The sequence below is a fragment of the Lissotriton helveticus genome, chromosome 1_1, assembly GCF_964261635.1.
Source record: "Lissotriton helveticus chromosome 1_1, aLisHel1.1, whole genome shotgun sequence".
In the NCBI taxonomy this organism is placed as follows: domain Eukaryota; kingdom Metazoa; phylum Chordata; class Amphibia; order Caudata; family Salamandridae; genus Lissotriton; species Lissotriton helveticus.
In genome coordinates, this window is record NC_136057.1 from 1,477,951,954 (window position 1) to 1,477,967,276 (window position 15,323).

The 15,323-nt window shown below is 50.1% G+C and overlaps 1 protein-coding gene across 1 annotated transcript in view; it reads right to left on the bottom strand.

The window, feature by feature from the left end:
• Window positions 1–4,440: 4,440 nt before the first annotated feature.
• Window positions 4,441–15,323, bottom strand: part of SARNP (SAP domain containing ribonucleoprotein) — a 738,339-nt gene continuing 727,456 nt past the window's right edge. The window contains exon 10 of the mRNA XM_078686447.1: window positions 4,441–4,595. Coding sequence (XP_078542573.1) covers window positions 4,554–4,595 — 42 coding nt within the window. The 3' untranslated portion in view covers window positions 4,441–4,553. The remainder of the gene's footprint in view (window positions 4,596–15,323) is intronic.

A 15,323-nucleotide genomic window follows, 5' to 3' on the forward strand; every position in this document is an offset into this window, starting at 1 on the left:
CCTTAATATTTCAATAGTGAAGCACTTGTAGATAAAATAGATATAACATTTACACATTGTGATAGATGAATAAACGGGCCCATCAGCATCGGATCCAAAGGATGAATTTGGGCCCAAAAGGAAGTTTGTGTAGCAGATAGAACAGGTTGTCTAATCGCATGGAATTGAATGCCTTATGGAAGTCCGCTAGAAGGAAAGAGTGGGCACCCGGCAATGTATGCGCCAGTGCCATGCATTGTGCACGCAGTGGATATTGTGCAGCATGGCTCTCTTATGCATGAAGACCAAATGGTCGGACCGACCCAAGAACGCAACAGAGGAGACACTGTTAGCCTAGGCCTTGGCCCATAACTTAACCTCCACGGTAAGGAGGGAGATAGGACAGCAGACATTAGACCCTTTTTGGGTAGAACTACTATTTCAGCAAAGTGGAGGTAAGAGGAGAGCGTGTCCTCTTCCTGGGCATGTTCCACATTGGGTCTATGAGGTGCTCCATATTGGAACAGAGCAAGTGCAGTTTTTTACTGGTTTTGTTGCCCCATTGGTAGATGTGATTGAGCAGCAAGTCAGGCCATTTGGGCCTCATCTACGAGCAATTGATGGAGTACCTCTTGTTAGTGTAGGAAGTCCCTCAGTTCACTATAGGAGCTCGATGTAGCATAAGCCGCCTCCAGTCTCAGGATGCGAGTTTCAAGGTCAGTCATCTCCTGGTGGAGCTTCTTGCGCCTTCCCAAGATATGACTGTTAATGTCACCTTTTAAGGTGGCCTTCAAAGCTTCCCAGAGGGTCACAGAGGACTCAATTGTGTTGTTATTTGCATCTGTGTAACATGTAGTGTACATATGGACATGTGTCCTGGTCTCTTCATCCAGAAACCACCACGTGTTCAAGCGCCAACCCAACAGCCAGTGCTGATGGCAAAACTGCAATCGGGTTTCCAAAGGGGGGTGGTCTGAAAGACCTCAGGCATGTATGTGGGCATCCCGCGCCCTGTGGGACTCTGAGGCGGGTAGGAGAAAATAGTTGAGCTGGAAGACAACCTTGCTTGACTTGGAGTAAAAGGTGTAACCCCTTTGCCCTGGGTGCAGGGCCTGCAAAGCGTCCACCAGGCCCATGGCTTCGATAAAACGTGTCAGGGGCATTCACCTACCAGTGCCCCCCACTCTAGACATACTATCAATCTCCTAGTCCACCAACCGATTAAACCCACCTACACAAGGACCCATTATCTTGTTGGGAAATGTGTCACCAAGGCACCCAAATGCCTGCAAAAACCATACAGGAGACCAGGTATCACAACATAATGGCCCAGATTGTCATGCTATAACTTGTCTATCAGCAAAGGACAACTTCAGAATTGGCTGTGCCCCACAACCCACGGGTGAAGCTGGCATGAAACACCTGTGCGCATCCCATGTGATCAAGGAAGGGGCATTTGGTGCCCACAAGATGGGTCTCTTGCAAAAGGTGTGTATGGCCCAATACCTTTGCGCCCTCTTCAACAAAGCACCCCTCTAGACAGTTTCTAAGAGCCCATTAACGTTCCAAGTCAAAAGGCAAATTGTGCCCTGCATGTCAGGGTCAGTATGAAAACCAAATCTCCTCTTGCAGGAGGGAGGTCGTCCGGGCTCCATGTCGGGCCTACCCATGTACCGTGCTGTCTGGTGTAAGTATGAGAAGATCAAAAAAACAGAACAAGAACCAACCCTACCCACCCCTCACCCCATACCCATTACCTTGAAGTGCCTCTCACAAAATAAACTAGGAAATATTGCAACTGAACGACAGAACCCCAACCTCGTTTTATCTGCACCGTTCCCTCAACTGCCCCCATAATAGTACCTACAAATCAAAAAATAGGTCCACGTGGTCAGCGCTGATCTCTCCACTATAGTAGCAAAGGAAGTAAATCCAGGAGGAGGCCCAACTACGTAAAAGTGCCAATTGGGCTAAGGCTCCTGCTGCCGGCGGGGGGAGGCGAGAGGGGCGAAGCTCTGTCAGAAGTCAGATCTGGATGCAAGTATCTTGTAAGACGGGGCCCCAGGGTGTCGTCCAAGCCAGCGGCCAAGCAGTGCCTCCGAGACCGCCACGGCAACTGCTCCCAGCCCCATGGCATCTAGACGAGGAGTCGCGGCTCGTACACAGGGCTGTTTCTCCAGCCATGCCTAAGCTGCCTCAGCTGTGTAAAAAAATAAGGCTTTATGTTTGTATATTACTTACAGCCAAGCCCAGGAAAAGTAGAATGTACTGAATCTTTAGCTTTGCTTAACACACAAATAAGTATGCCAATCCTGTTGAACTTTAAGTGTACAGTCCGGGAAGACTATCACTTGGGCACAGCATCAAGTCAGTTTCCGGTAGTTGCAAGGCCTTGCGGATGGTGCTGTGGTCAGCAAAACTGTAGATGCAGGGAATTATGGGGCGATGTGGGGCCAGTAGGAGAGGAAGCCTCTGTGCGAAGGAAATGTGTGCCCTCTCCACTGAAAAGCAAGGAGATAGCTCCTCTTTCGGGGCACACATGCTCCACCAGGTGGTTCTGAATTGCGTTGAGGGTATTTCCTCAGCTTTCTCTGTGACCCCTACAATGCAGATATTATTGCGCCTCCTTCTGCACAATCTGCACGTACCTCATGTGGTGCACAGTTTTCTTAAGTCCAAAGATAGTGGTTTGCAATGTATGAACTGTATCCTCGGTTGAGATACAACTCTGCCTCTGCCACCCGTGCGGTCGTACTGAGCAAATCTGGCCTCAGCAGGGACACACCTACTTGCAATTCACCCCTTCTTTCCCTTCAGTGAAGATTGTAGGTCATGGATTGCCTGTAAAATGGAGGCTGAGGGATTCTGCAAGGGTCAGCGGCACTGCCTCTAGGGAACTCTCACACCCGTCGCAGGCTCCTCTCCTCCTCTGTGTGCCTCCTTTGGAGGCAGAGAGGGAGCTAATGCTCTGCATCATGTCTCGTCCCTGCTCTTTGGGGTGGGAACCACAATTTCTCCACGAAGATAGAGCCATGCCTGTCTGTGCTATGGACTTTCCCCTCAGGAAGTGCCGGGCCTCACAGTCGCTGTCTCCTGACTGGAGTCATGGGGCCACCGCCCTCTAATGCCGTACGTCACCATGGACCACAGCCAAACTCCCAGGGCCTTTGCTAACACTCCCCCGGGTCACTCATGCGGGAGCAGGCCTTCCACACCTCAAGCTGAGATGGAAGCCGCCTGCCGGTAATGGCCCACTCCATGCCATGCAGGCCGTGCCACACCTCTCAGTAAAGGAGCCATCTCCGTGGCTCAGCAGCAGGGCTCCAAGTCTCTCCTTCCAGTACCTGCGACCAGCGCTAGGGGCCTGGATCCCTTTGGGGCCTCCCGATTTAGCGGGAAGGACAGATGGCAGTGGAGGTGGCGACGGAGGTCAGGGAAGAGTGGCCGCGCTATTTAGCATCCTGACCACGCACCCAAAATGTCCCATCTTAGACATAACAGTCTAATAGTGATGCAGTGTCATTGCATTTTTTTAAATCCCTGTAAAGTTGTATTTACTCATGTACACTTCAGTTACTTTTGAATACCAGTGAAAGGGCTGATCTGCACCCAGTATCAGGTAGAGAATACAAGCCTTTCGATTGCATAGCTCAGAACACCTCCATGTAGATTTTGTCCTGCAGGTGTTTTAGTCAAGTATATTTACAACTAGCCCATCTGCAGTTCACTTTTGCAATCCATTAGACACCCACTCCACATGAGAGCCTCATCCCTTCTTCTTAAATTCCACAAGAAGCTAAAGACCTGGCTTTTCAATGAACCAACCTACCACAGGCAGGACCAGGCGCAAACACACACACCTGCTCAGTGCCAGGATACCCTCACGGGTGATTGTGTGCTTTACAAATACACATAACATAACCCCCTTCCTTTTTTGGACCCTGCTTGCATTATCACATGACTCCACCATCTTTTACTGTCCATCATATTGCGGGCCTTTCTACACCTGATTTCTCCTCGACAGTCAGGCCTGGATTCTTTTTCTACCCTCTGCTTACAAGGTCTCCTTTCTGAGAAAAACTTTAGAGCAATGTATTTGTGTAACAAAAAAAATCACCATAAAATGTGTTGGAGGAAGTAATCCAGTGGGCAACAGGGGAAAGGCAAGTGGCAGCACACCCTCCATAGGGGTAGGACCAATGCCATTTGGCCCTGCTTAACCAGTCAGGCTTATGCATCCTCAACAGGGAGTGGGTATTACTTGGAAAGAATGTGTGCAGGAGAGCATCCTTCATGACTCCACACAGCCTTTTTCCAGCTGAACGAAAATCTGACTTGTGCACACTGATTTGTACAGGTCATCAATTCTGTACATTGTTACCTCACCATTTGTGCACATTCAAAGACATTTACACGTCAACTGTGAAAAGCAAACTTGCAATAATGGGCAGACCAGGTGTCCAACGTCACATTTTGTTTATTTTTTTAAAAAGTTCTCAAAAAATCCTTTACAATCTCAGTTTCTGAAGCAAAAAACACAAAACAAGACATTCAAGATGAATTAGTCTTCAATGTTAGGCGATGCCAAACCTCTCTCCTCGTTTCTTTTTCTTTGCCTGGAAAGAGTGAGACAGAAGAGCACAGTCTGAGAACAGTGATTTGTGGTATCTCAAGACCTACAAAAACATTTGTTGCAGTACAAATCGACAATACAAGTAGCTGTCAAACAAGAATTTAGGTGAAATTAAATACTTTAAATCAATAAACATTACCCCTTCTTTTTTGAGTTGGCTAAGAGCTTTGAAGTTGTGCTCTCAGTCATTTATGTTAAGAATACAATTGCATTAAAACACCAACTAGAGACCACATACATCTACTGTGACTGGCTCAAATACGGCTTTGCAAGCCATACCATAACATTTACATAGCAGTTTAGCCCTAGTATGTGTTTGTGTAATCACAATAGGTTAAAGGTATATCTTAAAAGGACTACCGATCAATATCTAATATCGAATGAGAGCTGATTCCAGAGTTTGGCCCTAATGCAGTATCGAACTTCCTACCTTGTCACTAAAAATGGAACCTGGGGTCTGCATTAGTTTAGCATCAGCAGAGTGGGGGTAGATCTTTCGAGGGTGCACCAATGAATTGAATCACCCCGCCAGCTCCATGTATCACTAACTAAAGTATTGTCTGAATAGAAGCCAGTGGAGTCACAGTGACAGAGGGTAAATATGGGCAAGGACTGAAGCGCCAAATACTGTCCTAGATGCTAAATGTTTTATTTTCCATCACTTCACAAACATATCCCTTCAACCACGCAGATCCTCTTTGAGGCACATTTCGTACAGAAGACCCTGTGTATCAGTCTAGCCATGTGCCTCCATTTGTCAAACCATCCACGCCTCCAACCGATTTCATGCTACATTTATTCTCAGGTTACTGCTTCTTCAGTGGAAAATATAGAACTACCAATATTGCTCTTGCAAACTTTAGTCTCATGGGTGGACCAAACAAAAATGAGCCCTAAATGTTGGTCTCTAGTTCATGAAAGGGGGATTGGACGAGCATTTCCACACATCATCAATTCAATGAACTCTAACAAAAATGAATAGTACAAAGTACCTCCAAAGGGGCCAATCTGTGTGGGAAGGGGAGCAATATTGCATGCTTAAGGGCTTGTGGGGTAGGCAGGTGAATCTTTGGCCTTTCTTTTTGTTACCAACACAAAAAGGTGGGTTTTCTTACAGCTGAAATAAACAACCTGGAAGGGAGGGGAGACCTTCTAAACAGTTAAGATTTAGATACATTCAGGGTGTGGCTTAGCCGGCTGCAAGATGGCAGCACCTTGAGTGGGCTCTGCCGGCCAAGCCAAATATCAGATTAAAATCCTGCAGACAGCGCCCATCGCTGCTCGACACCGCACCATCGCCACTCACCCGACCCTGGGACTCAGATTGGTCTCACTCCCATCTTCTTGCGACGCTGCTGGGCTGAGATTCGCTGCTGCATATGTCCCCGGCCTGGGCTCCGTGGCTGGCGCGGGTGATTCGGCCTCACCGGAGCGGATTGCGGGCAACTTCCAGGCACCTGATCCTCATCATGCATTCCGCCCCTGGCACTATTCTACTGGAGTGGTACAAAAGGGGGGGGTGGGGGGGGGGGGGTGATGGACGGAGCATCTGAACCAATCAAACACTCACACCCAGTCACCAGATCTGGGTTTAATCCATCAGTTCAGACATGGCCATATGCAAATAAGTCTGACCCTGTGCCTCATGGGAACAGTCCAGCCCGAACTGCCAAGCCATGCCTTCCCCGGACCGGAAACAAGCTTCCGAGGACCAGTTTCTGGCATTTCAGCCGTCTTCAGCCCGGCTTGCTTGAATACAGTGGCAAAGTGAGCAAGGGACTCACGTCTGAGCATACCCTGCCAACTTATGGCGAAGAAAGTGGTACAAAAGGGGGGCAGTTCGGTCTGGACTGTTCCCATGAGGCACAGGGTCAGTCCATCATCTTGTGTGTTTTGCTGTTCACCCTATGTGGGAAGGGTATGCCCAGACGTGGGTCCCGTGCTCACTAAGCCACTGGAGTCAAGCTATCCTGGCTGAAGACGGCTGATAGCCAGAAACCGGTCCTAGGATGCTTGATTCCGGTCCAGGGAAGACATGGCTTGGCAGTTCGGTCTGGACTGTTCCCATGAGGCACAGGGTCAAGACTGATTTGCATATGGCCATGTCTGAACTGGGGTGGCTTGGTGAGCAAAATTACGATGGATTAAACCCAGATCTGTGACTGGGGGTGAATGTTTTGCCATTGTGCAACATTCCGCCCATCATCTTGTGTGTTTTACTATTCTACTGGAGCCAGTAAGTGTCGTTGCTATGGGGGCGCACTGTGGAGGCACTGGGAGCACGCGAGTCGTACCGCCCGGCCTGGCCTGCTCACACGCAGGGCGCCACGCTGCAAACACCGGTGTCCGCCGCTCTGGCCTCTCCTCAGCAGGCCGGGCGACGTGGGCGCCACGCTCCCCTTGGCTCCCCGCCCCCCTCCCGCTGTGGTCTACCGGCTCCCTGAGGCATCCTGCTGCGGCTGCTGAGTCGGCCGCACTGCCCCGTCATCACAGTGGCCTGAACTTCTTCAGAGGTGCTCTTCCTGCGGCGGGTTGCGTGTTGGGCATCTACCCGCCGCTCTTCACCGCTGCTGCTTTTGGGCGACGCCCGCCATTCGCTCTTGCCGGGCCCGAGCCTGCTGAAGTAATTACTTGGGAGCTCCTGGCTGCCTCCTCCTTGATCCGTTCCTGTGCATGGTCTCTTGTGTGGCACTGACCCCACGCCCTCTGCTGGGCGTTGCTGCTGCGGATACCCGGTGCCCGTAACTTTACACTCCTCTGGCCTGACACCAGACTGCTCTGTCAGCCTCCTCCCTGGGGGGCCCTTCACCCAGGCATTGCGCTGTGGAGGAGTACCTCCTGCTTATAATGCGCCATTGCCTGCTCTTGGCCTGCATCCTCATGACAACACCAGCGGCTGGGCTGGCGCCGCTGCACCCTCTGCTTCTCTGGCAGCCCTGCACACAACCCATCCATCCTGCCACCACACCGGTCTGGCCCATCATTTACACGCCAGGCCTCGCCGTTCCTCCCCCGGACTGGACTGGTGGGCCCGATGATCATCTGCTTCGACCCCTTGGCGTTGGGTTTGTTATTGGCGGCCTTCGCGCTACACTTACCTCCGGCCTAACTGTTAACTGCCTCTGCCCATCGTCTCAACCGCCTGCTAGTCCAGTGCATCCGCTCTCTCTAGAGCTGCTCTACCGCCATCGGGTGCAATGTTCTTCCCTTCACTCCGTAGCCTCTATTCCACTGCCTGACTGCTCCTCCAGTCATGGGAAGAACCGACCCTAAGCAGCCTAACATCACCTTTGATCAGCGGCGCAAGGAGGGCACGGGCACTGACGGAGGGGACCCTCTGACTCCATCCGACATGGCTCCGACACGCGAGAAAGGCCATCATGCTGGACGTCAAGTTCACTGTCACCAGCATAGCGCCTCAGCTGGCTCAATTGTCAGCCCGCCTGGACACAGGGAAGGGCCGAGTCGATTCCCACGATGCCCGCCTCCTGCACGTAGAGACCAGGGTATCGGACACGGAGGATGCCGCCACCCAAGACCGTCAGAAACTGCTGCAGATGGACAAAATACTAGATCTCATCTGGAACAAGAGCGAGGATTTGGAGGAACGCTCCCACATGAGCAACCTCCGCATGACAGGAGTGCCCGAATCCACCAACATCTCCTGTATGGAGGACTATGTGGATCAGTTGGTTTGTGAGCTCTTTGGCAACATCCTTTCACCGGTCTTCATTGTTGAGCTTGCCCACCGCTCCCTCGGCCCTCGCCCTGGCCTGCTGGCCCACCCCATCATAGCCAAAATTTTGAACTTCAAGGACCGTGACACGATTCTGCGGGCGGCCAGAGATAATGGGAAAAATCTGTCACCAGGGCAACTCCCTGTCGTTCTATCTACACCACTGCGGTTCAGGCGGCTCGCTGTGAGTTCCTACCGGTGAAACTACTCCTCCAAAAGCACAAGATCTCCTACTCCTTGGCATACTCTGCCAAAATGCACGTTAAACAAGGCTCCAAGACTCATCTTTCCGGATCCCAGAGAGGCGTTGGCATTTTAATGTAACATTGTCCGCCGCTTCAGACCAGTCCGGCACTCATGCCCCTCACCAGCGCGCAGCTTCACTCCGTAGCTCCATTCTCTCTGACAACTCCCTGTACGACGCATGGCGTCATGCTCACTCTGCTGCACGGGCGGGCACCTGTGCCACTGGTATTCATGGCTGCTGAACCCATCTAGATTTGTGGATCACTACTCCGAATGCCTTGATCCGGCTTACCTCCATTAATCATATGGCGTGCACTCTCTCAGATCATGCTCCTGTTCGCCTATGCCTTCCACATTCACCCTGCCGTGCCTTCTCGTGGCGGCTTCCCCCTAATGCGCTCAGTCTTCTGTGACGAAATACAAACCGCAATTGCAAATGATTTCGAGCTCAATGAGGGTTCTGTGGACTCCCCCTCCACGCTTCGGGAAGGGTTTAAAACGGTCATTCGTGTGGAATGTATCTCCAAGCAGTCTGGCGTCCTCCGCTCCATCCGCGGAAGTCTTGACAAATTGGAAGGGGAGATTAAGGTACTCTACTCTCATGCCCAGGACCCACACCCGGACAAGCTTGCTCAGATACGCGGAAAACTCACTGACTTTGCCGACAAGGCCAACAGAGAACTTTAATTTCTAGGTAGGGAGGCACGGACATGCCGCTTTGGTAAGGGTGATCGCCCTGGCAAAACCCTTGCCAACCTCCTCCGCCAGCCTCGGGCTGCATCCTACATCACCCCCCTTCAAGACGGCGGCCCTGCCCGTACTACCTCCCCTGAGGAAATTAAAGCGCGCTTCACTACATTTTATGCACAACTCTACACTCCCGGGATTGGTGCCACAGCGTGAGGTACTTGACCAATATTTTGACACCCTTCAGCTCCTTTGGCTTGGCAATTCCCAATGGCAATTCCTTGATGAGCCCTTCTCTAAAGAAGTAATTCTAGCGGCAATCAACAGTATGCCCGGTGAGGAGGCCCCCGGCTCAGATGGCCTGCCGTCCTCCTTATATAAAGCTTTTGCCCCGCTTTTGATTGCTCATCTAGCCTCCATGTATAAGGAGTCTTTTGAAACGGGTCAGTTCCCCCCGTCGCTGCGCGAGGCATTGTTGACCTTACGCCTAAAGCCTGACAAACCACCTGAGCAGCGAGACTCCTATCGTCCTCTATCCCTCATCAATACAGACAAACATTTTGCCAAATTGCTTGCTTCCCGTCTCCTTCCTCTCATGCCGCTTATCGCCCGCCCAGACTGATCCGGTCTTATTCCCGGTCGCGCGACCTCTCACAACCTCCGGACCATTTTCTCTGATGATCTCCATCAAATTAATTCTGCGTTCTTGGCAGTGGCCGCCTTACTCGATGCCACCAAGGCCTTCGATACCTTGGATCTCCTCCCCCGGTTGGGGTTTGGCCAAGTCCTCTTACACAAAGTACTACTCCTTTACACTCTTCTTACTGCCCATCTTTGTATAAATGGACAGATCTCGGAGCCCATCCCCATCGGGCGCGGTACTCTGCAGGGCTGTCCGCCGTCCCCCATGCTATTCGCTGTTGCAATGGAACCCCTCGCGGCTCGTCTCCGACAACATCATCCCTAGAGAGGCATCGGTTTTGCAACTCGTGCTCTGCTAGTCTCGATGTACGCGGATGACATTACTCTTTATGTCCCCAATCCCCAAGAGACCTCAGCCCACTGGTCCTTGAGGTGATACGTTTTGGTGGCTACTCCGGAATTCAGGTCAACTGGAATAAGTCTGTACTATTCTCCCTTACAGACGCCACAACACCCTTTGTTCCAGACTATCTTTTTATGTGGGCATCGGAGCCCACTTGATATTTGGGCATTTGGTTGAGCAGGGACGTGGATGAACTCTGGAAAGTTAACTTTGGCCGTGCAGTGGACTGGTTCAAGTCCAAGATCCCTCTTTGGAACCGGCTGCCACTTTCTTTGGCTGGGCGCATTGCCATTGCAAAAATGGTGGTACTTCCGAAGTTTTTATATTTAATTAGTGAATATTCCTATCCCTCACTTCTTTCGCAAGGTTTGTTCTCTGCTAATCACCCTGATTTGGGCCGGTCGGCAACCCCAGATCGCTTACAGCACCCTCACTATTCAGATGTCGTGTGGCGGGTTTGACGCCCCAGGTTTCAAGCTTTATGCCCTCAGCGCTCAAGCCAGTTTTCTACATCTCTGGCCCCACTCCACACCATTCCAACCTCAGGTCGCAGTAGAGACTGACCTCGCCGCCCCGTGGCCGCTCACAACTGCCCTATTCACCCCAGTGAAACTCCTCTGCACTGAAATCTACACGGTTGAGAACCTGCGCTGGGCTCTGGATGGGCTCCTCAAATTTTCTGGCTCAGATATGCTTTCCGCTAACATTATGCCAATCGCTCACCTACCCGCTTCTCCTCCTCTCCACTCTTCTGGGATGGTCACGCATGCCACTCGTCTGGGCCGCTCCACAGTATTGAACCTCTACCCTGAGGGCACATTCTTCTCGCTTGCCGCCGATTCTGGCCCCATGGACACCCTGTTATATTACCAAATCAGAGCTGTTTGCAGGAAGCTTCACTTCACATTTCCCCGGTCCCCCTGCCCCTTTGATGGCCACTCTCAATCTTCTCTATGCATCCTCCTCTCCTTAAAAATTGGTCACTAAAATCTATGCTTACACGCTAGCAATGTCTTCCATCTCCACTGACCGTGCACGCATTGCATGGGGCGAAGACCTGGGACCCAACATTTCTCAAGCCGCCAGGTTGTATTGTTGTAATCAGATCAAACGCCTCTCCCAATCGATCGTTTGCACCTTATTCACTTCAAGTACATACATCAGCTATATCGGACTCCTGCCCAAGTTAGGATTTACTGCTAGTGATAGATCGCTGCGCCCGCAGCGGACTTGTCTCACCTCGCCTGGCTGTGCCCCCGGGTTTCCGCATACTGGAGCGAGATCTGCGCTGCTATTTCTGAAATCACTTAGTCACTGATCCAACCTGACCCTCTGCTTTGCCTCTTAGGCTTAGTTAAATTTTACCCGGACGTCACCCGTCGCTTGACTGCCATGCTACTGGTCCTCACGTGGCGTAGGATCTCCATGTGTTGGGGTCGCAGGCCTTAGCCTAAGGTTGCCCTCTGGCTTGAGGATGCCTCCCGCTGCCAAACCCTCCTGTCCGAGTTCTGGGACCTTCAACCAGCCAGGGCTCGCCCAATTGACATTTGGGGTCCACTTGTGACCTACCTCTCCAGTCATGATTCACATTGCCCTGCGACTTCTCCCGCGCTCCTCGCCGGCGCCCGGCCTGCGGCGGCTGCCGGTATAGGTCCATGAGCTGTTTCCTCTCTGCTCCCCCCCCCCCTCCCCTGGCTCCCTCCGCCTTTCCACCCCACTCGTGATGCCTCCTTCTGATGTATGTTTCACCTCCTCTGTGGTTACATGCTATTGTTCCCGGACACTGTCCCCAAGTGTCATAAGCTTAAGATTGCTTTGGCTGTGCTGTATTGTACTGTTGTGCTTAATCCCTTACAACTGTGGAATCTTGTAACTGTTGTGCAATTTTTCTCAATAGAGGTTTTTGAAAAATCAACAAAATAAAAAAACAAAACGATACATTCTCCCCAAACGTGAACTTGAAACCAAAAAAGTACCCTTCTGCCAATGCAAAAGAAACCCACAGAACTGAAATTTCAGAGTCACAGGACTTTTGTACTCCTTGATTGCCCCTCCCAATAATTATCAAAATAATTCTTTTTATTTTGCCAATCCACTCCGCTAATAAAGCGGTACCTGGGCGTGGACGAGTCACATGTTTAACCCTCCGGTCATTATGTAAAAAAAGAGTATATATACAAATAGCTCCCTGGAATACGGTCGAGCCACCCCTGACTTTAGCAGTCAGGATGAATCAGATGATGAAGCCCGTCACTACTAGAGTGAGTGAAGGTTGTACATAAAAAGAAAAGCTTTTTCCTTCCCTGAATCTCAAGACACCCAACAACGCTATTTCAGCTCTGTGGGTTTCTTTTGCATTGGCAGATGAGAACTTTCTTTTTGTTAACCATGACCCGACATGTCTTAAACACTGAAAAACTGAAACGTTTTCTGAAGAACAGTCCATTCAATGGCACAGAGAAACGTAGCTCCGCTTTCCAACATGTGTGAAGTAACCCATTTGTGGTAACTCAGCATTCAATGTAAATGACGCACACAACTGTTTAGTGATGAACAAATTACTTACCTATGGTAAAGCTTTTTCTGATGGATACTCTAACCACAGATTCCTCACATTTTGAATACTCCCCAGGTGTCAGACTGGATTCGGACATTTTCAAGGAGTACTACTGCATGCCAGTAGGTGCGGTAACACGGATGTTCCCTGGCTTCATTTTGCTCAGGGAATGACGTGCAGAGCTGCATATAGGCATCCTTTATGCAAGGTGACGTCAGTTGCTTTCTAGGCTGTCCACTCCCCACACGCAGAGCCCAACAGCAGACAGGTCCTGATCAGTGTGCTGATCTCTTCCTTTGGGACCTTTTTAGAAGGAAAAGAGTACAGTTCACAGAACAGGGAGGTGAAAGGGCCGGTGAGGAATATGTGGTTAGAGCATCCACCAGAAGGAAAATGCTACTTACCAGTATGCATCTGTTCTTGGCATGTAGGGCTGCTGACATTCATATCTTAGCATAGATCGCCGTCTAGTGTTGGGTCCGGATGTTTGCACCTTGTTGTCTTCGAAGAGTCTTCGAAGTATCACGAGATACGTGACTCCTCCCCTGGACTACAGTGCGCATGGGCATATTCTCCATCTTCAGATTGTTTTTTGCCATTGTGGCAAAGATGGAGTATAGAACAGTATGAGATGACCATGTAAATGTATGTGAAGAAGGTAACCCTGCAGCTGTGACAGGCACCGGGGATGAGGGTGGGCAATATGAATTTGAGCAGCCCTACATGCCAAGAACAGATGCATACTGGTAAGTAGCATTTTCCGTTCGAAGCATGTGGGCTGCTGAATTCATATCTTAGCATAGACTGTATAGCAGTTTCTCCTCTAGCGGTGGTTACCTGTAGCAGCTGCAGTGGTTTGAAAAAGAGTTTTAAGGACAGCTTGGCCTACAGCAGCTTGTTGCTTAGCTTGCACGTCAACACAGTAGTGTTTAGTGAAAGTGTGTATGGTAGACCATGTAGCTGCCCTACATGTGTCTTCTAAGGGAATGTTTCCTAGGAAAGCCATGGATGCCCCCAGTGTGCTCTTGGGGGGACTGTTAAAGTGCGTTTTGCTTTTTGATAGCATATTTGAATGCATTTAACTATCCATCTGGCTATTCCTGTCTTGGAAATGGGATTAACCTTATGCTGTGGTGAAATGGCAACAAATGGTTTGTTTTTCTGAATGATTTAGTTCTGGCAACATAATATAGCAGAGCTCTCTTAACGTCTAGTGTAAAGTAAAGTCCACATTTGTAAAGCGCACAATCACCCGTAAGGGTCTCTAGGCGCTGGGGGGCCGTCGGGAAGATTAAGCGAGCTTTTGCCAAGAGTCACATGGTGCTGGGCTGACCTGCCGCCGGAGCCGGGGATCGAACCGTGGTCCCCAGATTCCAGCGTCAGTCGCCCTGGCCGCGGCGCCACACCTCTTCCACTAGTGTGTGTAGAGCTCTTTCAGCTACTGAATGCGGGTTTGGAAAGAAAACTGGTAATTCTATGGACTGATTGATGTGAAAAGTGGAGATGAGTTTTGGCGTAAATTTAGGGTTTGTACGGAGTACTACCTTATTGTGGTGTATTTGCATGAAAGGTTCCTGAATGGTTAGTGCCTGTAGTTCACTTACTCGCCTAAGGGAGGTAATGGCAATTAAAAAAGCCACCTTCCATGTAAGAATTGTAGTTCACATGAATGAAGTGGTTCGAAGGGAGGTCCCATGAGTCTGGTAAGTACTATGTTCAGGTTCCAAACTGGAGAAGGTGGATGTTTTGGAGGGATAATTCTTTTAAGTCCTTCCATAAAAGCTTTGATAGGTGGTATTCTAAACAGGGAGACATGTTGTCTGTTTTGAAGATATGCTGCTATAGCAGCAAGGTTTAGCCTTATTGATGAGTATGCTAGGTTACATCTTTGAAGATGTAGCAGGTAACAAATTAGGTTTTGGATGGAGGCATCCAATGGATTGATTTGATTATTATTACAATAGTTTACAAATATTTTCCATTTAGCTGCGTAGCATGCTATGGTAGTGGGACGTCTTGCTTCCTTGATAATGTTCATGCAGTCGGGAGGCAAGTTAAGATATCCGAAATCTAAGACCTCAGGAGCCATATTGCTAGGTTCATCTGATTGGGATCTGGGTGCCTGATTTCTCCATGGTTCTGTGTTAGCAATTGTGGCGAAAGGCGCAGCCTTTGGTGGGGGACTACAGAGAGTTCCAGGAGTGTCGTGTACCATGGTTGTCTTGCCCATATGGGAGCAACTAGGATCATTGTGAGTGACTGTTGCCTTAATTTGCGTGCCACCAATGCAATCAGTGGGGTTGGTGGAAAAGCGTACGCAAATCTGCCTGACCAGTTCATCCATATCGCATTGCCTTGTGACAACGGGTGTGGGAACCTGGTGGCAAAGGATGGGCATTTTAAGTTTTCGTTTGTGGCAAACAGATCTATATCTGGATGT